The sequence below is a fragment of the Ictalurus furcatus genome, chromosome 1 (genome assembly GCF_023375685.1).
Source record: "Ictalurus furcatus strain D&B chromosome 1, Billie_1.0, whole genome shotgun sequence".
Lineage (NCBI taxonomy): Eukaryota > Metazoa > Chordata > Actinopteri > Siluriformes > Ictaluridae > Ictalurus > Ictalurus furcatus.
Genome location: NC_071255.1, coordinates 10,593,951 through 10,618,059, shown reverse-complemented (window position 1 = coordinate 10,618,059; position 24,109 = coordinate 10,593,951). Strand labels below are relative to the sequence as shown.

At 40.2% G+C, this 24,109-nt stretch overlaps 1 protein-coding gene across 3 annotated transcripts; it reads left to right on the top strand.

The window, feature by feature from the left end:
- The first annotated feature begins 368 nt into the window (after positions 1–368).
- g6fl (g6f-like) lies at positions 369–18,895 on the top strand. Of its 3 annotated transcripts, XM_053624841.1 has the most exons (12): positions 369–1,294; positions 4,632–4,967; positions 6,306–6,572; positions 8,950–8,985; positions 12,525–12,848; positions 13,656–13,910; positions 16,236–16,301; positions 16,394–16,522; positions 18,033–18,106; positions 18,201–18,227; positions 18,515–18,561; positions 18,758–18,895. In XM_053624841.1, exons 1-12 carry the CDS (start codon positions 1,171–1,173, stop codon positions 18,777–18,779), a joined length of 1,707 nt encoding a protein of 568 aa, XP_053480816.1. In that variant the 5' UTR covers positions 369–1,170; the 3' UTR covers positions 18,780–18,895. The 3 variants fall into 3 exon arrangements, with proteins under 3 accessions (XP_053480816.1, XP_053480807.1, XP_053480801.1); XM_053624832.1 differs by having other exon boundaries at positions 18,033–18,227; XM_053624826.1 differs by lacking the exons at positions 18,515–18,561; positions 18,758–18,895 and having other exon boundaries at positions 18,033–18,508.
- The last annotated feature ends 5,214 nt before the right edge of the window (positions 18,896–24,109 follow it).

The window sequence follows — 24,109 nt, the reverse complement described above, 5'->3', positions numbered from 1 at the left end:
TGCATGTACCTGCAGTTGATTACTGTAACAACCAAGGGACTTCATTTCAATCATTTCACTGCATGCCTGGCTCGTCTTCTGCCTATCATAGCTAATCCTTCACTCTCCCTCACTGTTCACACAGGGATCACGATATGTACACTGCCATGGCTCTCATTAACTACTCTTATCCTACTTTGTTGGCTCTGAAATTTTCTCTTTAATTCCTTTTTCTCCTATCTGTCTTTCACATTCCCCTCTTGGCTCTCATCCTCTATTTTCTAGCACTTTCATTTCTTTATTCTCTGGTCTTAAGTGGTAATTAGGGGATACGAGTGCTTAGCAGCGTGATAACTTTATTCGTTTTAATTAAAGACCTTTATAGGGATGGAGGCATTTTGCCCAGGAGCTAATGGCTAGTTCAGATATACAGTATTGTAGACCCTTAAATTCTCAGTCATGCTTGCTTATCACTGCCCAAATACACACACACACACACACACACACACACACACACACACACACACAGTACACACACATGCACAGGTAGTTGCCTAGTGCACAGTTTTCACCCTTATTTGTATTCTTTGTGTGGGCAACGTGTGACCAAAGTTCAGCAGAAACAGATGGAAAAGGAGTGAGAGGTAATAACAGTCGAAATGTACTTCAGTTTGTGCACCACAGAAATAATCTTTCCAAGAGAAAAAATATCTTGCTTATTTAATGTTCCTGATCATGAGATGATTCTAAAACAAATATCAGATTATTAAGCCTATTTCTAGACATTATTGCGAAAGTTTTGTCTCAGAATAGTCCTAATAATCGTACATTTGTTTTATAATAATCTCATGATGAAAATATTGAATATATTTGCCATCTTTGAGGTATTTACACTTCGCTAACATATTTTCTACTCTACAGTGTGTGTGTGTGTGTGTGTGTGTGTGTGTGTGTGTGTGTGTGTGCATTCTATCGTCTGCAAAAAACACTGTGTGCAGTTCTGTTTATCAATTCCTAACAGTACTGGTGTGTTTTCCTGTGTGAGTGTGAGTGTTCGAGTATGCAATTTTCACATCCATGTTATCCTGCATACTGTCAGAGTTTGCCCTGCCTTGGCAATTTCAAATTTAGCAACACACACACACACACACATACACATACACACAAACTGTAGTATCAAACACTTCCTACATGATGTCCAGTAACCATCGTACATGGCTCATAGATGAATGTAGCAGTATGAGTTCTTATTCTCTTCTTTTCACTCTCGCTTGCTTTTGTGAATGTTTCATCATTCCATCTATAGCGCAAAGAGGTAAGTTATTCCGTTCAATTTTACAAGAAAAACAATTAAGAAAAACGCTTGTTCATGAATAATATAACGTAGGTTAAATCTATAGCTCGATACTGATAAATAAACGGTTCTTTTGGTTCATCCTTCTATGAGAACCATTAAAGGCTCTGGACTGTATGTAGAACCCTACAGCCGTGTTTCCTTATCAGAAAGCATTCCAAAGTAGGAATCTGAGAACCCATCACTGTCATGAGAACCCTTGAGGAACCTTTTTATAGAGTGTATATCTTGTGTATATATTAAAAGCATATCGTTTGACATATACTGTACTGTAGATCTGCAACACTATAACACAGGCTTATAAGAATGATGGACATTTACTATCAAGTGTGTTAAGTCCTTTTTCATGAAAAACTTGAATAGTTTATCAGTTTGTTAATATAATTTCGCATGTTTTGCCTCGCATCTCCGGAGTTGGGGGCTCGAATCTCGCCTCCGCCATGTGTGTGGAGTTTGCATGTTCTCCCATTGCTTCAGGGGTTTCCTCCGGGTACTCCGGTTTCCTCCCCAGTCCAAAGACATGCGCTGTAAGCTGACTGGCATCTCTAAATTGTCCGTAGTGTGTGAATGTGTGTGCGATTGTGCCCGGTGACGGGTTGGCATCCCGTCCAGGGTGTCCCTCGCCTTGTTCCCAGAGTTCCCTGGGATAGGCTCCAGGCTCCCCGTGCCCCTGTGTAGGATAAGCATAAGGATAAAATGGATGGATGGACGGAAGTAATGAGGACATTCATTAAGATTAGTATAATTAAGATGACTACCTTTAGACAAGCTCTACAACTGTACTGTACTTAAATCCTGAATAAAATATAGACATTTGAATGTTTTTAACACACCTAGTCTTTTACTTCATTTGCTATTTGAATATGTAACTATATTTGTAACTATTCTCCATTGTGTGTATATTGTTAGCTAACCAAACTAGGAACAAGGGCAGAGAAAGCATACTAATGAAAGTATGGGGACTGTGTCAAATGTTACTGAATTAAAATTATGGAGGCAAAAATCTACTTGATAATATCTGCTTAAAATATCTACATTACTCAAACATGCTCAAGTATTTAAGAGAAAAATAAATAAGGAGAATAGTCATAAGGAATTTTTTTTTTTTTTTTGCTAACTCAAACAAAGCTAGAATTTGGCTTGCTGGTTAGATAATGAAAGAATTCTAAGGCACAAATCTTACGCCTTAGATCTCAGACGTTTGTTTGTCCGCCCTCGCGTCGACACAACACGCACTCATCGTGATTCTTTCATGAACGCGCGTCGGAGATCTATGCGGAAGTGAAGATATTTTGTGAATAAAGACTTAATTTTTTTTTTTTTTTTTTACACACAAAGCATTCGTATCGCTTCATAAAACTGGGATTAAACCGCTGGAGTCACACAGATTACTTTTACGGCGGCTTTATGAACGTTTTAGAGCTTGAACGTTTTGGTTACTTGGACTGTAAATGGAGAGACAGAAATCTACCAGGTTTCATTAAAAACACCTTCGTCTGTGTTCCGAAGATGATGGAAAGTCTTATAGGTTTGGAACGACATGAGAGTGAGGAACTGATGACAGAATTTTCATTTTTGGGTGAACTATCCCTTTAACTGAACATCCAAACTTTATTTAGTTTTGCTGGTGAATTTTAAAGGCTGATATTTCATGTTTGTGTGGGAGGCAAATGAGGCATCTCATCCTGTATGACTCAGTATCACCAGCAAAAAAAAAACAAAAAAACAAACCTCTTACTCAGAATAAAAAGGAAAGAAAAGTCTCATGGCGTTTTGAGAATTGTAATGTGTCCGTTGAAGGTCAAAGAGGAGTAAGGAGTAAAAAAATATGTGGAAATGTACTTGAGTAAATGGACTGAATTTCAATGGGTCTTGAATAACGTGCAGATTTTCCAAAATAATTCTTAAGCATGATTACAGCGATTATAACAATGGTTTTCTTTTCTCGTTTCTTGTGAAATATGGCTCCCTTCACATGCAGAAATTGTAATTATATTGTGTCTCAAGAGTTAATTCAGGTTAATTCAGAGTGCATTATGGCAGGGTTTTCACAGCACCATTTGGTGACAGAAGAGGGGAAAAACATTAATGTTTCAAAGACGCACATGTATTTTTCATTCTTCGCTGCCCAGGCGAACCGTCACACGACACAGAGACTTTCTTCGTTTCTTAATCTCCAAATTCCAAGAAACCCTTCACACAGACCTCTACTGCGTCATCTGATAAAACACAGTGGCACAGAAAACCATATTTGGTAGTAAAGTAAAACATGTTAAAACGTCTCATTGTTTTAGCCATCGACTGGACTCTTTATTGATTATTGTTGTGTTTCAAATCTAAATTTCTCGTCATGTTTGTTAAGAAATCAAGTGACATGTTATTTATTTTTACACCCATGGCAGCTAATCAAGAAAATCCTGCTTATATTGCAGAGTAAGCTTAAGGGTCACATTGTGCTGTGGACTGGTTTCAGCCCTGAATGTAGCTGTTGTTAGAAACGGGGCTGACAGGAAGGCAGGCAGTAAGATATTAAAGTCATTTATAGAAAGAAAAGAAGAAAAAAAAAGATTGATGCTTGAGGGGTCCACATGCCATCCATTTTTCATTCCAGTCTTCCCAGGCCAACTGCTGCACGAACTTAAAGTTCTCTCAATTGTTAAGTAACTATGGCAGAAATGCTCTTACAAAACCCTGCATTATTTGAAATGATTTAAAGGTAACATATATCTGGAAATGATTTCATTTAAGGACGTTAAAACTCTGGGATTTAAAATATATATATATATATATATATATATATATATATATATATATATTGAGTCCCTTGTTGATCCAGCATCCATCCATCCATCCATCCATCCATTTTCTGTACCGCTTTTCCTGCACAGGGGCACGGGGAGCCTGGAGTCCGTCCCAGGGAACTTGGGGCACAAGGCGGGGGACACCCTGGACGGGGTGCCAACTCATCACAGGGCACACATCACACACACATTCACACACTACGGACAGTTTAGAGATGCCAATCAGCCTACACCGCATGTCTTTGGACTGGGGAGGAAACCGGAGTACCCGGAGGAAACCCTCCTGAAGCACAGGGAGAACATGCACACTCCGTACACGCAGGGCAGAGGCGGGACTTTAACCCCCAACCTCGGAGGTGCAAAGCACACGCGCTAACCACTAAGCCACCGTGCCTCCCGGTTGATCCAACAGTGCTTTTGAAATGTTATGTGAATATGTAATCATCAAACCTCCATTAATTCACTTCATAAATGTGATTTTTTTTTTCTTCTTCTAGTTAATGCCTGGAGTGATGTGATCGTGGTGAAAGAAGGCGCAGACGTCACCCTGCGCTGCTCTGAGGAACTCCACGTAATCCCCAGGCAGGTCAAATGCATGATGATGCCAGCCGAGGGGACACCATGGACGATGCTGTTCTCAGTGAACATTAGCAGAGGAAAAGTGGACAGGGAGAAAATCATACACCATCAGGCAGGCAGAATTCTGGAGATATCTGATCATGTCTTCTTGCGATTTACCGCCACAATGCATAGTGTAGGACGCTACTCTTGCCTGCTGAACAAGGGGGACAGGACGTTCAAAGAGAGGATTGTTCTTCTGGCTATTATTAAATGTTGAGTAGTCGCCTCTGTCTTTATCTCTGTTATGCACACAACACTCAATTTCTCTTCGTCTGGGTCTGAAGGTTGCTTGTTGTGCTAGTGGTACTGTAAGAGCTGGCAGTCCGAGTCCATTACTAAGGTCTGTTTCATCACATTGCATTAATCAGAGCAGATCACATCTACAGAAGGCAAAAAAAAAAAGGAGCAAATATAATGCACAGCACAACACAATGTGTTATTTACACAATGAAATACTATTTACTTAATAATATTCATTTACTTAATGTCAGGAAAGTGTAAATATTTGACAGGTGTAAATACGAATACAAAATATGTCATCATGAGACTTGTTTTATTTATTTAAAGCTTAATCAAATGTTATGTATAGGTATAATATTCACATTTTGTTCCTTATCACACAGATATTATCATTCTTGAATACTAAGTTGAGAATAAATGCATTACTTTCTGATCATTGATTTAAAAAGCACGAAACAGGAGTGGACAGTTGAGATCGTACGTTTACATTCGCCTTACATAATCTGCAAAATCTTAATAATTAAAAATAAAAACAAGAGCAGTCGTAAAAATTGCATTTAGTTGTTTATTTAGTGCTGCCCTGAATAAGCTGTTTCACATAACAGATGTTTACATATAGTCCACAAGACACAATACTAACTGAATTTACACAAATGAACCCGTTCAAAAGTTTACATACCCTTGATTGTTAACACTGCGTGTCGTTACCTGGATGATCCACGACTGTGTTTATGTCTTGTGAGAGTTCTTCATGAGCCCCTTGTTTTTCTTTAGCAGATCTTCAAAAAAAATCCTCCAGGTCCTGCACATTCTTTGCTTTTCCAGCATCTTTTGCATATTTGACCCCTTTCCAACAGCGGCTATATGATTTTGAGATCCGTCTTTTCACACTGAGGACGACTGAGGGACTCGTACACAACTATTACATAAGGTGCAAACATTCACTCATGCTCCAGAAGGCAACACGATACACTAAGATCCGAGGGTGTGTAAACTTTTGAACAGGATGATTGTGATTAACACCAATCAAGCGTATGTATACTTCTGAACTGGTTCATTTGTGTGAATTCAGTTATTATTGTGTCTTGTGGACTATATGTAAACATCTGTTATGTGAAATCTGTTATTTTTATTGATGAACTTTTTGCAGATTCTTCAAGGGGTATGTAAACTTATGACCTCAACTGTATAATATATAATGTGGCGTCTGTGGTACCGACTACTACAAGTTAATGTTACAAATATTTCAATTGAAAGCTCATCTACAATATCTGTATATGTGTGTGTGTGTGTGTGTGTGTGTGTGTCAGTGTCCTTAGCTCCAGCTACTGTCATTCCCATCGACAGTACTGCGAGGCTGAAAGCTGAAGTATCTCCCTCCTACGCCGTAGCGGGTGGGACATGGCTCTCACGCACCGGTTCCCCGTTACTCACGGACGTGTCCTCGGCAGGCACCCTGCTCACCAAACTGCCCCGTGTCACCTCCAGAGACAGCGGCACGTACACCTGCAACATTACCGTGGACGGCCGAAGCAGCAAACCTGTCTACAGCTACACACTCAGTGTGACGGTGTCTGGTGAGAAATCTCATTCACCTGAACGCACTACTCAGTTTAGATCATACACAGTATGTGCTCTCATACAGGTACAGCCATGCAACATTTATATATACACCAATACATATATTTATACACCCTGCTCATTCATGCAATTATGCAATCAGCCAATCATGTTGCAGCAGCGCAATGCATGCTCTCATGCCGATACAGGTCAAGAGCTTCAGGTAAGGTTCACATCAAACATGAGAATGTTATCTCGGTGACTTTGACCGTGGCATGGTTGTTGGTTTGGCTATTTCAGAAATTGTCCAGAAGACTGGAACTTGATGTTGTCTTCTGCGGTTGTAGCTCATCTGCCTCAAGGTTCGACAAATTGCGAGATGCTTTTCTGGTTGTAAAGAGTGGTTATCTGAGTAACCGTGGCCTTCCTGTTAGCTCAAACCATTTAGGCCTCTCTCATCAATAAGGCGTTTCAACCCGAAGATCTCATGCTCCCTGGATGTTTTGTTTGTTTGTTTTGCACACCATTCTGTGTAGAGACTGGCGTGAAAATCCCAGAAGATCAGCCGTTTCTGAAACGCTCAAAGCAGCCGATCTGGCACCAACAACCATGCCAGTGAGGTCATATTTATCTCATGTTCGATGTGACTGAAGCTCTTGACCTGTATCTACACGATATCTTGCACTGCTGCCACATGATTGGCTGATTGGATACGTGCATGAATGAACACGTACACAGGAGTTCCTAATAAACAGGTGAGCGTACATGTTTACGAGTTTGCATTAAGTTGCGAAAGCCACTAGTCGAATAAAGCCTTGCCTTGTCTGAGAAAGCGGTGGTGACGCTAATTGTAGCTGGGTGGAGAATATTTCATAAGACCAAGCATAAGTGTTAAGATTATGAGCTCTGGGGGGTGTTTTTTTTTTTTTTCTTCAGTGTGAAAATAGATTTAGCTTGAAGTCACGGGGAAAATGCAGGAGACTATAAAATGTCTCCAGCTCACAAGTGATATGGGATTCGATAGAAATGTTCAATTCTGAGCGCAAACAAGCGATTACGGAAAGGCAGCAGTGACCGAAATCAGACTCTGGAAAAACTCAGACGAGCACATAAAGCTTTGTGTTCTAGCAATATGTTTAGTGCTGTTCCGGTTTTCCTAAAAAAAAATGTCAATGGCTTGTAATGATTTGAACATACAGGTTACAAGGCTTGCCTGATCAGGGATCTCCAGTGTGGGAAAAGTCAGTGATCTCTTGCTCAAATATCAGAGTGAGTGTAAAGCTCACGAACGAGTGATCCTTTCTTCTACTAATACAGAGACAAACCTTACCTGATTAATGGCAGTCAACAATGGTGGAAGACAACAGTTCCTCAAAGTACACAGCTCAGTAAAGAACCTTCGTTCCCATGTACGATGTATAAACCAAATTAGCTGTGTTCGATGTTTTACCACGAAACCCAAACTTTTTATTGTATGTCAGACTTGTGACAGATCGTTATTGTGTAATGTTTCTTGAGAAATCACAAGGAGGAGTTCCCAATATGTCCCAATGGAATGACCGGTTATGGTCATTCAATATGCCGTATAAACCAAATACATAACAAATCAACTGTCTCATAAAGTCTGACCCGAGTTAATCAGGTGACTATTTGCAAGTTAAATTCCACAAATGCCATTTGCTGATCCTTGTACCACAATGCAATTGAAAGGTTCAATTCTGATTGGTCAGCAACTTCAGTGCTGGCTGCAAGGACAATCACAGATTTATTGTATATTCATGCACTTATATATGTTTCTATAGTAACAGCTCATTCACAGGAACTTGTTTGGTGGACACTCGAAATAAATGAATTTATTTTTTTTTAAAAAAGTAAAGTTTTCTGTGAGGAGCTGTTTGGAAGGAGTCTCCAGCGTCAGTACCAAAGTGTCAAAGTTTTCCGACTTTGCCCCTTGCGGTTTCTTGTTCACTTGACAGGTCGTCTTTTGTTTTGTCTACTTAACTTAAAATAAAGAGACTTGTAAAGTTTAGAAATGTTTATAGATCTAGAACAGAAGTGATACCAGGAACTAACTTGTTGGACGTGTATGACATGTTCTTTAATACATAACGGAACGATGAGTATTTTGTCAAACTGCTGTGGTGTGAGTGGAATAAAACACTTTGGGGCGTGCGGTCATAGGAAAACTTGGCGAGAGAGATCACACGACACGATCGGTGATTGTTTTCCTATAACGGCATTGCTTGTCATGTTTTATTCCTTATTTTAAAAATGATGGCAGCCAGTGGCAACTTGTAACACTTTTATTATTATTATTTTTGAATTGTACTGAATATTGAAACGTTCAGTAAACATATACACACTCTCTTTCTCTCTCTTTCCTTCTTATTACAGATAAGGAAGTGGCATGGTTCCCAAATATTACATATGGTAAGACTTTCTGCCTCCATTGTCTCAGCCATGCTCAACACTGATCAGCACACGGTCTTACACACGCTGCCATCTCATCAGTCTCACACCATCTGGTTCCGCCTGAAACCACTTCTGCTAATCCAAACATTCTACATCATCAAGCAAACATCATGCCACATGCTTCAGTACACTCGCTCACTGGCTAAATCCCAACCGGCTCCTTACTGGACATACAGTGTGTACACTATATTAAGGACAGAAGGTGCTATATACCCTCCCCCCCCCCAAACACACACATATACAGAGGCATGTCAGAGAGCACAATGTATCAGAGTATACAGCACTGGGTCATGTGTTTTTGAGGAACCAATACCGTCATTCCCATGCCTCTACTTCTCTTCCTGCTCTCAGTCCGCTCACACTCACAATGCTGTGTTCACATGACGGTCTGTACAACAATGCCTCTAAAAACGACTAGCTGCTCTGTGGATTATTGCGAATCAAACCGAATGATGTTTTTGCCTCATCACTATTAACTTTCCACCACGAGTGCTGACTTTTCATTCCCTTCTGTTTCATTTCCGGTTTTTTTTAACAAGCACGTATTGACTTGCCCTTGTTATTTTCTTTAGAGGAAATCCCCATTGGGGCTGTAACTGTATTTTAACAGCTCATACAGTATGAGCGGCTATAGATGAGCTGTTGAAGGGCAGAAAGTCAGAAAGCGGTAGATTTTAACAGCAGAATGTACTCAGAAGCCTTGGGGGTTTGATGCAACTTCCTTGTCAAAACATCAGATAATAAACAGACAGCTGATAAGTCTAAGCAGGAGCAATATAATACCTGATATGTTAAAATATATATATATATATATATTTTTTTTCTTTCTATGCTTTGCTACACAAGATCAGATTGCGTTTTATTAGCTGAACACTTGTACATGTAACATTAACATCTGTACATGACAGCTGATACCACTAGTAGCTAACAAGGACAAGAGTTTTGCATAGGACAAATGTTGACCATGTTAATGTTAGTTTAATCAGTTAAACTCCCTTGGCATGCCGAACGGTCTAGACATACATTCCATTCTCTGTAGTTAGAGAATAACTTACTGGGTAATTTGCTGCATTTGTGGGCGGCCTGGGAAAACCCTTCATATTAATACTTGTATTTATAATACTATATGTAGTAGTTCTGAAACCTGCCTCTCAACCACATGGAAGGCTGCAGCTTTTAAAATCTGGTTACCTCCAAAAGTGAAAATGGTTTTTAAAAAATAAATTAATTAATTAAAATGAAAGCGTTTAAAGATCCCCCTGTCCTATCTCCCCACCTAGGCCATTTATGGTGGGCACGGTGGCTAGCATGTTTGCCTCGCACCTCCAGGGTTGGGGGTTCGATTCCCACCTCTGCATGTTCTCCCTGTGCTTCAGGGGTTTCCTCCAGGTACTCCGGTTTCCTCCCCAGTCCAAAGACATGCGGTGTAGGCATCTCTAAATTGTCTGTAGTGTGTGAATGTGTGTGTGATTGTGCCCTGCGATGGGTTGGCATCCCGTCCAGGGTGTCCCCCACTGAGTCCCTTGCGACAGGCTCCGGACTCCCTGTGACCCTGTGTAGGATAAGCGGTACAGAAAATGGATGGATGGAAGGTCATTTATACATTTCCAAACTATACCCACTGTCATCTGTACAGAGAGTGTGTAAGTGCTCTTCTCTGTGTTGATGATGATGATGTGACAGCGCAGGAGCATCGCAGGCATTTTGACAGCTGGTATCTGATTACAAACTGAAATGTCATATCATCACATTCACTGTGTGAGAAAATCACACTTTTGGAGATCTTTAGGCAGACTGCATTTTTTTTTTTTACTCTTTACCTGACATAATCTTTGCAGGAGGACAGCCAAGGAAATTGGGGGGAAAAAACAATTTTGGTCAAAACCAGTGGGTTCCAGTGGATTTTCCCAGACCACGAGATGTGATGTTTTTGTTCGGTTAGGAGAAGAACTGGGAAATATTTTAGGCCGAGGTGATCTAATTAAGCTTTAATTTTCAGCAGAAACCAGAAAGACTTTATTTTGTTTGCTGTACATTCCGATTGAGAAATCTGCTCCAAAAGTTTGATGTACAGTCCCCTCCTGAAACTATTGGAACAAATCATTTGTTTGTGCTATACACCAAAGACATTTGGGTTTGAGAGCAAAAGATAGAAAATAGACAAGAGTTTAGGATTTCAGCTTTTATTTCCTGGTGTTTACATCTAGATAAATAACATACAACATTGAACCTTTTATATCAGACCACCCAATTTTTAGGTGAGCAAAAGTATAGGAACAGATATAAACAGCGCTGTAGGCTGATTGGCATTTCCAAATTGTCCGTAGTGTGTGAGTGTGTGTGTCCGATTATGCCTTGTGATGGGTTGCCACCCCATCTAGAGTGTCCCTTGCCTTGTGCCCCGAGTTCCCTGAGATAGGCTCCAGGCTCCCCCACGACCCTATGTAGGATAAGACGTACAGAAAATGGATGCATGGATCACGCCTGCGACTCATCACCAAATTGTTGGTTTCTTCTTTTGTGACGAAAGTCTGGAAAATGATGCATGATGAAGTTCCCCCCAAATAATTTGAAGCATTTCTCTGTAATTGGGAAAACAGAACGTTCCTGTAAACTTCTGAATTCATTCTGCTGTTACCATCATGAGTTACATCATCAGCACAGATTAGTGAGTCTGTTCCAGAAGCAACTATGCAAGCCCAAGCCATGACACTACCTCCACCATGTGTCACAGATGAGCTTGTATGTTTTGGATCATGAGCAGATCCTTTCTTTCTCCACACTTTGACCTTTCCATCATTTTACTAGAGGTTAATCTTGATTCCAGAACTTTTCATCTCTCTGTATCTCTTTGTGAATTCCAGTCTGGCTTTCTGATTCATACTGCTGATGAGTGGTTTTCTTCTCGTGGTATGGTCTCTACATTTCTGCTCTCAAAAGTCTTCTTCGAACGATGGATTGTGATACCTTCACCCCGCCCTCTGGAGGTTGTTGGTGACATCACTGACTGTAGTTTTTGGGGTTTTCTTCACAGCCCTCACAATGTTTCTGTCATCAGAAGCTGTTGGTGTTTTCCTTGGCCGGCCCATTTGGTGTCTGTTGCCCAGTACACCAGTGCTTTCTTTCTTTTTCAGACCATCCTGTCAGTCACATGCTCCAATATTTTTGTTCACCTACAAATTGGGTGGTCTGATACAAAATGCGCTATGTTCCTGTGTTGTTTAACACATTCTACATATAAATACCAGACACGAAAAGCTGAAATTCTGAACTCTCTTTTCATATTTATCTTTTGATCTCAAACCCAAATGTCTCCAGTCTACAGCGAAAAAATTTGAAACGGCCTTGCCGTTCCATTAGTTTCGGAAGGAGATATAAAGGTTGTGTGGTCTGATACAAAAGGGGAAGTCAAATAAGTTTTTCTTCCTGCATTACTCTTGTACCTATTCTGGTCTACTTTCTGTACTTCATTTCTCTCATGTCTCTTTCCCCATCAGGACCATTGTACGGTCTGGCAGCTCTGTCTCTGTCAGCTGTTACACTCCCATGCGCCGACATCAGTGGTGACTACGTCCTGCTCTACCGGTGGCCTCCTGATTCAAAAGACGCAAAGCCAAAGCTGATCTTCCAGTTTGACCGGTGGAGGGATTCCAGGACGCAGTCTGATTTCTTTCTCGAATTGCACAACCACTCCTCTGTGCTTTCTGGGAACTTCTCCTTCCTTCTGAGGCCGGAGTTGAAAGACGCAGGACGCTATCAGTGCGAGGTCTTCAGGGATGACCAAGTTTTTGGCCAGGTCACAGTACTGACTGTTTTAAATGGTAACAAGATACACTGCACATTTGTTTTTTAAATACACACATGACAATACAAAATGAGCCCAAATTAAGACATACTTGATCATTTAAATGTTATGGATCAATATGGGGGGGGGGGGGGGCACTACATGTGTGTGTGTGTGTGTGAGTCCTAGCACCTCCTTTAACACTGGTTTTCTGTTTAGACCGCATACACACTCCATACAGATACAAGCACACGCAAATTACAATACTGTCATTGGGTTTGTTTTCACAATTACACAGTCTCTGAAATCAATCACCAGTGATCAGCATACACCAGCCTATCATTCTCTGCGCATTCATTTTCATGCCATCCATCACTCGATCTCGATCTCTTTCACACTCTCGTTCTCGCCCTATCTCGCTCGCGCTCTTTCTCTCTTTCTTGTTCCTCTCCTGCTTTTCATTCACCATCATGTCTTTGCCTTTCAAGGACCCCATCTCTGTTTCTCACACGCTAATATAATGGCTTTTAGTAGGCCTCATTAAAGATCTCATTATGTGTAATTACACCTGCTGCCAGTCGCCGCTGACGGCGCTGGCGGCTCTGCCATTACTGTGGAAACTGGTGGGCTCAATTAGGCCAGGATTGATTCTGATTTGAGTGGAAGAAGACACCGTGCATCAGTCATGGTCAGCTCCGGTTGGTCTGCTCTCCACCTAGCTAATGAATACACATCAACTTAACCCTACTTTTTCTGTTATTATTCCACTATGCATCTGAAATCTGAGAACTGGTCTCTCTCTCTCTCTCTCTCTCTCTCTCTCTCTCTCTCTGTGTGTGTCCAGGCTATAGCACACGCTCCTCTTCCTCCATAGAGCTGAACTGTGTGTATGCCGAGCGTTCTCAGATAAATTCTGTAAAATGGTCGCACATCCAGAGGCCTAAACTCCGGCTGCCTGCGAGTGCAGTTCTGGGTCGGATGATCATCTCAATAGATCTCCCACTAACCCCAGATACAGCCGGCCAGTATGCCTGCACTCTGAAACTAAACAACGGCCAAACAATCAGATATCTGTACACTGCCTTGATGCCTTCTACAGGTAAGAGGACACACCTCAAGACACATCTCAAAATCCTCATATGACTCATTACAAGTTTTAAATAAATATGGCTAGTAAATGTCTAAACAGTCCCAATGTTTCTTGCTCTCGTCTTGTGTAAACATTTTGGTCAAAATCGTTGTGTGGATAGAAATCCATGCCCAGGAAGCTAGAGACAGCAGGCCCAACATACAAAATCTGTTTATTTAGGCTTTGCCAGTAATCCTGTTTAGAGTCCTAAGCAAGGGTCAAAACTTTTGCCAGACATGGTCACCACAGGCACCATCCATAATCATTTCCACAAATAGGCAGGCTGAGGTCAGAAGCAGGAATCAGAAAGCATGCTGGACCAGGGAAATACCGAAACAAGGAAACGCAGTCACCAGGGGAATCTGAGCTAGAAACTTTTTATTACTGCTTCTAAACGTGTCGAGGAGAGAGCGTGAAAAAAAGAAAGTGAAAGGTGAAGTGATAACAAGTTATTTTTGTGTTTGTGTGTGTGTGTGTGAGTGTGTGTTTGAGTCGCACATCATTATTCTTGCAGTGCAGCAGATCAGGGAGTGGAATTCCACGGGTCACTAAAAAGGTCAAATTCCAAAGTCCTTACATTCACTTACTCAGTGGTCTGTCACATTAATTACAGCCAATCTAAGACTATTAAAATTTTATTAAAGCCTATAATCATGCTCCCACTAAGATATAAAGCAGATCCCATAACCCAAGTCACCTTTTGATGACTCTGGAGGGCTGTAAGGCTTCACTGATTGATTCGAATTGCTACACTAGTCACAATGTTCACAATAGCGGGTTTAGCACGTTTGCCTGGCACTTCTGGGGTTGGGGATTCGATTCCTGCCTCCGGCCTGCATGCGTGGAGTCTGCATGTTCGCCCAGTGCTTCGGGGGTCTCCTCAGAGTATTCCGGTTTCCTCCCCCAGTCCAGAGAAATGCGGTGTAGGCTGATTGGCATTTCTAAACTGTCCGTAGTGTGTGAATGGGTGTGCGATTGTGCTCTGTGATGGGTTTGCACCCCTTTCCAGGGTGTCCCCCGCCTTGTGCCCCAAGTTGCCTGGGATAGACTCCAGGATCTCTGTGACCCTGTGACATACCTTCTATTCATTTATAGTTATGTGGAATGTCCACGAAACAAGTTAGTTCCTGTTATTTCTAGTATTGTAACAGTATAAACACTATAAACTGTTGTTCCTCAACCAACTATGACGATTGTCAGGTTAGAGAGAAACCACAAAGCCGTCCATCTTAAAAGACCTTTAAGCCTCAGGAAACCTTTCACAGTGATGTTTGTTGGTAAATTAGACTGTTTAGCTGTACTCATGTTCGACACATGACTCGAAGAGGGCTTTGGCTGAATGCATTCAGCAATTTCGAAAACTTTCGAAAAATTGCAAGCTCCTTCGAATATCGCTGAGTATGCTTGATTTTGCGTTCATTTCTGCGGTCGGGGAAAAAAATTTTAAAAACCTGAAATCCTGGAGGGACTGAAAAGCTACAGCTTTACTTCTGACTGTTACAGAACACTGACACTGGAGACTCTTTCCAAAAACGCTAAATAAACATCTCCTCACAGGAAACTCCACCATCTTAACAACTACACATATCTATCAATTTGATTTTGTCGAATGTCCGCCATACAAATCCCTGTGCAAGTTGTTACCATAGAAACCATATTGTGTTGACCATATTGCGTCAATATAAACCTTGCAGCTGGAACTACTGTCAGAGTTTCTGTTGTAGAAAATTCAATCAGCAGCTTCTGACCAATCAGATTAGAGAATCCAACAGCCCTGTGGTGTAAAGTGTCATCTTTCCAATAGTGTTTGGCTATGATTAGATTTTGATTTGACCCCCCCCCCCCCCCTTCCTTCCAGCTGCTAGGCTGCCAGAAGTGTCCTTGATTGTTACAGGAACACAATATACATGAAAAGTTGTACCTCTGTTTGCATGTCAGCTCACTGCATGTAAATCCAGCTCAGGCCCATTTCCTCATCATGGTGTGGGGATTTTGAATACACATTACGTAATGCCATTCATCATTCTTCCTCCCTCCCTCCCTCCCTCCCTCCCTCCCTCTCCGAACTCATCTGAACTGTGACGGGTGTTTAGGAATTTCCACTCATGATATCACTTCATTTTGTTTAATTGTAGAAAGTTTATGTGTGTATCTGTAACTGCACAGATTCTGAGATACGGCACAATCTATTTCCAATAATAGAGAACCTCTGTGGTGTTTTTTTTTTTTTTTTTTTTTTTTATGGAAATGAATGGAGTCAAGGCTCATATTTCTCCCTCTTTGTGTCTGTTACAGAGCCACCTTGCTGTGTGAGTGAGCTGCCTCATGAATTAACCACCGTCTCTCTACTGCAGCCTACTGGTGAGAATTACACACCATCGCACTTCCTGACACCCATTACATTTCCATCACCCGTCTCATTCTCTATCTGTCTGTCTATTCTTCTTTTCCAGACGGTTACAGTCCACCTGAGCTATCCGTTCTTCTCCAATCTCTCTCTCTTCTCCTCTTTTTGGTACCCGTGGTTGCTGTTGCTGTCGGAGTGTTGCTATGGAGACGAGGACCTTGCACCTTCCCTCAGAGTGAGTCCTGTCGTTTGTCTTTTTTTTTTCTTTTTTTTTTCTGAATACTGTCAGCTCACCCTGACTGGTCAGGATGAATATTGGAAGATTGGAAGGGATCGATAGTGTTTGTATACTATATGGTATATTCCATCTCAAGTGGTGCAATACAGTTTGACGCAAGTGAGCGTCACACAAGTCACTTACTGCTTTTATCGCAGGAGAAACAACACCACAGCTCTATTTCTGACAATGTTCATTTGTAAAACTGAACACTGTAATTCCATATTTGGATCAAATCTATTCACGCATAGCAACTGTACACCTGTACCAACATGAAAGATCAGACTGGTTCTTCAGATCTGGCCCTCGAGGTCCACTGTCCTGCAGAGTTTATCTCCAATTTTTTTACAGCAAAATGCTACTATAGAGGACTTATTTCTGTGAAAATTTTAGGTTCGTATCTGGTCCCCCACCAGAGATATTCAACCTTAAATGAGTCAACTTTTTTTTTTTTAAATGCACTTTCTCGCCCACATGAAGAAAATAAATACATAAGAGAAGTCTCAAACCTGAAATGTTCTGCATGCACACTATACATACCTAGGTATCCCATAAAAAAATTAAGACTGCGACTCGAACCCTTCCCATTACAAATTGACCCTAAATGTAGAACTATGAGCAATCTTGAGCATTACATTTGGACTTAAGTGGTAAGTTTGTTCAATGTACTGGTTCATGCATTTATTTCCTCACACCTTGACTATTGCAGTGCTCTCCTCATTGGCCTACCTGCTAATTCTATTGCAAGGTTGCAATATATTCAAACCTCTGCGGCTAGACTTCTCACACATACTAAGCGCTCAGCTCACATTACTCCAATCCTGTCTGAACTGCATTGGCTGCCAGTTTCATTTCGCATTAAATATAAAAAATATCCTGCTCACGTTTAAATCCCTTCACGGTTTGGCACCTCTCTATCTTAGTGCACTGCTTCTCCCCTACAACCCGCCCCGCCATCTCAGGTCCTCTGGGCTCGGACTTCTCTCTGTCCCTAGATTTCGTCTCTCAACCATGGGTGGCAAGTCTTTCAGTGTTGTAGCACCTAAAATCTGGAATTCTCTCCCTCTCACTCTTCGCAGCATCACATCCATCTCCGAGTTCAAATCCCAATTAAAAATGTATCTTTTTTCTCAGTGTTATCTGTCCTAATCTGTTAGAATGCATTTTCTCAGTGACTGTACTGTGTATTTCTTTTCTCCGTTTGGTTGCACTTTGTTTTTCACATTGTGTGTTTGTCCATGATTGTTCATTGTTTGTTTCATTGTATTTTAAAGCATCCTTGAGCTCTGGAAATGCACTATATAAATTAAACATATTATTATTATTATTATTAAGGTTAAGGAACAAGAATGTGCAAAATGTTTATATATGCCCATGTTCCATATATATATATATATATATATATATATATATATATATATATATATATATATATATATATAATATGTGTGTGTGTGTGTGTGTGCAGATGTGGAGCGTACTCTGTCTCACTACTCTGGTGAAGTGGAGAACAACTATGAAGATCCTGAGGACCTGAGACAGGTGATTTCTGGTATCTACTGGTATCACCTTTGCACAAACCATCTCATTCGTTCTTATCATTCTCATATTCCCTGTTTCTGTTTTCTCCCCGCAGTCACCGCCACAAAATGCAGTATATATGGTGAGTTATCACTGCATGTGCCTCTCATAGACCGATACTGAAGGATCCGTTAAATACGTGTATGTTTGTGTGTCAGAGGGTTAGGGCCCGCCTTCTGCTTACTGCCGGTTGTGTATTAGCAATATTAGCAGATGAACTAGGTCAAACCTTAACATGTCAAACAGTAAATCGGAATCTGCTCCTCTCTCTCTCTCTCTCTCTCTCTCTCTCTCTCTCTCTCTCTCTCTCATGCTTCATTTCTAACCTTCCCCTCCCCTTCATCATTTTCCTCTCCTCCACCTCTGCAGGATCTGAAGCTCACGGGCGAGACGGATGTTTATAGGGAATTAGACAGGTGAGAAATGATTGACTGTGAGTCACACAAGGAACATGATTTAGTGCTGTCACTGTCCCTATTACTGCACCTTCCAGTCCATCAATCAGCATACATTAACATTAATGTGACCGTCTGGCGTAGCTTCTTCTCTCACTGTGTGTCTGTGTGTGTGTGTGTGTGTGTGTGTGTGTGTGTGTGTGTGATTTCCTTTCAGATATGACCAGAGTTGTGGTTAAGTTTGCGCACTCGGATGAATATAAGGTGCCAGTGAAAATGTATATTGTGCTGTCATGTAATGGTTAATGTTTATCACTGAAGACGTGTACATAATGTTGCTTAATGGTGAGAACTGATCAATCATAATAAATCATCATTATGGGTTTTGAATTTGTTAAAAGCTTTCTGTATTTCCTAATTAATTATAATAAAGACCACCAGTGTACATTATAACAGGTGTGTTTGCTCCCACTAACCAAAAAAAAAGAAAAAAGAAGAAGAAAAAAATACCAACAAGATCGACAAGTAATACATTTTTAACCCAAACCTTGTGATATTGAAGTTATTTTCAAGATAAACATACCTACAGGAGAGCGCTGTGGGGATGGTGGTGGTGGTGGAAGCATTGCCAACTCACAGCGCCAGTGTCTCAGGTTCATTCGTGAGCTCGAGTGGAGTTTCACCCCATGCCCTCATGGTTTGTCCTCCAGGTTCTCCGGTTTCCTCCAACTGCCCAAGAACATGAGAGTAGGTGAATTGGCTACACTAAATTTACTCCGTAGCTGTAAATGACTGTGTGAATGTGTGTGTACATGGTGCCTTGTGATCCTGGCCAGGATAACACGGTTACTGAAGATGGCATGGATATGAATAGACATATCTAGACCATTTACCTGCCCAGAATCATCCACAGTGAGAATTGTTTATGCAAATTTGCATGCAAATCTCTATATACCCTTAGGACAAAATGAAGTATGCAATAAAAATTTAATTCATAGCAACAGGACATTTGGTGTGATGGGCTTTACAGATATTCATTCAATGTCACAAGTAACACACACGATATAATGGTGCATGTTTTGTCATTAATATGATATATATATATATATATATATATATATATATATATATATATATATATATATATATATATATTAATTAATAATTAAAGTAAGTAAGTAAATTGAACAGTTTTGGCTCATTTGATTAATCCAAAAATACTTCACAGGATATAATCAAATCCTAACAAATCTACATTTTTGGTTTCTGTAATTTTGTCTAAGGAAGAAATTCCATTTGTATGATAGTAGCCTATAGCAATACTCGCATGCTAAAAAAGTGTATAACATACAACGGCATTTTTATCATTGATTTAATTGCTCCACAACTCAAAGGTATCAATACAACAAAAACAAGAAGAACTCGGAACCACCGGAGTCAACAGGGATACTCCTCCACCAGCAAGTCTAGTTCTTCTTATTCATTTATATGCCTCAAATATCAGTGAAATATACTTCAAACAGCAAGGAAACTAGTGAAGAAAATGTATTTCAGTCATTTGACCTTGCTGTGACCTTGACATTGGTTGGCTCAATTCCAAAAGATTATCACTTCATCTGCTAATAAATAATTCTGTATAAATCCTACAAACATTCAAACACCTCGTTCTTGAGATATCACGCTATTGAGAATCCCGTATGGAGGGATGAATGCATGGATGGACGGACGCATAGCCAACAGCTATAAACAGTTACTCCTTTACCAGCCTCTTTCTCTCCCTCTGTCTCTATCTTTTGAAGTTAATACGGTCAAAAACTGTAGCTTTTCATGTTACAAAACTGCAAAATGCAAACTCCTCTGGCCCAAAGACTTTCCTTGTGGTGGAAAACTTAATGGAACAGCTTTACATCTGACAGTTCGTTTCCATCAAAGTTGCGGATTTAACTTATGCGGAGAATTGGAATATCACATAAAACATTTGCGAATAAAGCACCGTTTCCATCCCATGTGTTCAAGAGAACAAAATCGTCACTTATGGGGAAACTGGCACAAAGTGTCAATTTAAATGGAAGTTGTTGCAACCCGGTGAAAGCCACTATGGCTCTTTTTTCCAATATAATAAATTACATGTGCTTCAGAGAACGCAGATGAAACACTATCACAAACTAGAGTTTGAGCGATAGTGGAGTTTACAGATACCAATAACTAACTTGGGCAGTACCTGCCAAATAACTGATTAATCAACTCATATGTCTTCATTAAAACGCACCTATTATGGTTTTGAAACGTACCTAATTTTGTTTCAGAGGTCTCATACAATACAGTTACATGCATTCAAGGTAAAAAAAAAAACAGTTTAATGTGCTCATAATTTAAACTGCAGCACCGACCCCCCCGTGTCACAAATGACTCTTCAATGATCCGGTCGAAAGGATTCATTCTAAACAACTCCTTTCAGAGAGCATACTCTGCTCTGATTGGTGAAATGTCCCAGTCTGTTGTGATTGGTCTACCGCTGTCAGTGAGCAGCGGATGAAGACCAGAGGCGGGGCTTTTTGTTACAAACCTACATAGGATAGTACAGGAAGTAAGTCTGGAATTACTAACGACTCGTTTCAGCTGTTCAGAATCGGTTCCTTCTTTTGGGAGTCACTAACCCTGTTTGTCATGCGTTTTGATTTTTGAAATGTTGCAGAAATTGTGATTTTTACATTCACAAACAGCTCTAACACACACTACATGAAAGGTAATATTTGAAAAACGTAATAGGTGCACTTTAAGCATAAATTTTTCAAACTAACACTCAGAGTAAACTTTTTTTTGTTAACAAAAACAGTACTGACTGTACCATTAATTTACAAAATGTACTGTGCTTTTTTAAATTAAATAGATATATAAATATTAATATATTTTAATGATGAATAAAAATTAAAGTAAATAAATATATATATATCCAAACTAAACTAAAAATAACTCCAAATAATAAATAAAAATAGTGAGATCCAAAATGGATCAAAAAAACACTTCAAATAACACAACAAAATTTGAGCCCGTTCTCATACTGTACAATGACAGTGGACACATCTCAGCCGCTCACGCAAAGGACACAACCAGGGAAAACTATCTGTGTAGATTTTTGCTGATAACCAAAATTGTTGGGACCTCGTCGTCTATCCAAACATAGCTCTCGCTCTCCGCCATTTTTACTCTCCTGACCCAATTATCCCATCACATGATTGGTTGATGCAAAGTCACATGGCATTTCTGATGCGCATCGAAAAATGTATTCATTATAAATGAGTTTCCATCGTAGTTTATGCACGTTTTCTTATTGAATAAAAAAAACGATCCGTCTCAATTGAGCGCACAAGTTTTTTTATGCGCATTTTGGAGATTTTATTTGCATCTGGTGTTTCCATCCAGCATTGCGATATCCCAAAATTCACATCAAATTACATGGATGGAAACATAGATAATGACACTGGAGACTCTTTCCAAAAATGTTACAGTACATAAACATCTTTCTATAGAAAGATTCACCATATCAGTGATTAAATGTTTTACTTTGAGAAATGTGTTGTTATTTAACAATCAGTTTATTATTGGCCTTATAATATATTGAGCGTCTGCTATACACGTCACTGTGTCAGAGCAGTTACTGTAGAAATGACTAAAGTCCCTGCGAAGTGCCTTGAAATGCATGGTGTTATTCGATGTTATGACATAATTTCCACTGAAACAGGATGTCATGGAAATACATTTCAAGTGGCTCTTCCCGCTTTTTAAATAGCCAATAGCATGTAATAAGTTGTACTTGACACAAAGCCGTGAGCTGACACAAATACCTCCTTCTTCAAAGTGAAGGAATTCGAGCCATTTCCTCCTTTGGAAAACTGGATAAAACCCGTGCATTTGGACAGCCAAAGACACATATACGACCTGCGCTTGCTGATATGATTTCTCTCACTCAACAACGGCAACTTCAGCAAGGTGATTACTATAACATTGAGGGGCGGGACACTTCGGATTCTAAAGAGCATTCGATTGGACAGAAAATCTGACGAGAAGCTGAAGTGCAGAATGATGTCATCAAACATGTTGATCTGTATCGGTGGTAGAGAGAGACTGTACATTTTGAATGCGTATATCTTCTAAACGCGAATTTTGTCATTGTTTTGGAGCGGACTAGCTTATAGACAACCTTAAGGCTGACATATTCTAACAAAAACCACAAAGCATTCATTTTGATTTTCATTTCATACTTCAAGTATTAGAACAAGCATATTACTATAAACCATACAGGCGAAATTACAATAACAGAGCTGCAGTTATAGAAAATTAACCAACAACTGCTGACCAATCAGATACAAGAATTCAGCAGTGTTGTGACAGAAGCAAAAAATAAAGATTTGTTTTCGGTCACAAATTGATTAGTGACGTGTCGTTCATGAACGATTCGTTCATTTTGAACAAATCTTTAATATGACTCGGGAACAACGAGTTGTCTCAGAGAGTGATTCATTAATTTTTTAACGCGCATGCGCTGCAACATCCCCATAGGTTCTGTACTGGAAACAGAAATGATTAGTTCACGCCTCGAGTCTTCGGGTTCGAGTCGTTCGTTCTTCCGGTGACCGCCTCATAGGCAATGCACCATGCAATACTGGAAACAGAAATGATTAGTTCACCTCTCGAGTCTTCGGGTTCGAGTCGTTCGTTCATCACGTCACATCCACACTCCATTCAGCCTATGGGGCAGTTACGGGATGAACGAACGACTCGAACCCGAAGACACGAGAGGTGAACTAATCATTCCTGTTTCCAAGGAACAGACGTGACAAATGTGACGTGACAAAAGAAAGAAGGTGAACTAACAGACTGCATAGCCTGAAGACCTATTAATCATTTCTGTTTCTCATAATTTGGTCTTGGCTGCATTAGCCTATAGTTTATTTTATTATTCCAAATGTGATCAACATTTGCGTAAGTACTAGATATGTTGGGGAATTTAACACATAATTTTAATTATATTCTGGTGAAATCCTCAGTGGTGGAATGACCTTCCAACCTCAATCCGGACCGCAGAATGTCACCATCTTCAAGAAACAGCTAAAGACGCACCTCTTCCGTGAACACCTAACCAACCCCTAAATAATAATAATAATAATAATAATAATAATAATAATAATAATAATTACTCTGGTACTTACACCTCTACTCTGCACACTTTGCTTCTTCTGGAACTCAATTAATGGATCTTATATGGTAGCACTACTTGTATTGTTCTCTGCTTGATATATCGCTTTGCTTGTATTTTCTCATTTGTAAGTCTCTTTGGATAAAAGCTACTAAATGAATCAATGTAAATGTAAATGTAAATGAACGAAATGACTCGAAAAAAAGATCCGTTCATTTTGCTGAACGAGATTCAAAGATCCGAGTCAGTAAAATGATCCGAACTTCCCATCACTAGAATTGATTCGTCTTTTCTCTGATTCGCTATAAAGGAGTCGTTCAGCAAGAATCGCTCACGCGCTGGCAGGAAGTTTGAATCGCGTTGATCCACATG

Bases quoted from the DNA above. Each gene is read 5' to 3' on its own strand.
- g6fl (XM_053624826.1), top strand. From the start codon at position 1,171: ATGATGTCCAGTAACCATCGTACATGGCTCATAGATGAATGTAGCAGT. The intron at 4,968-6,305 runs GTTGAGTAGTCG...TGTGTGTGTCAG, and splicing joins TCTTCTGGCTATTATTAAAT to TGTCCTTAGCTCCAGCTACT. The intron at 6,573-8,949 runs GTGAGAAATCTC...TTCTTATTACAG, and splicing joins ACTCAGTGTGACGGTGTCTG to ATAAGGAAGTGGCATGGTTC.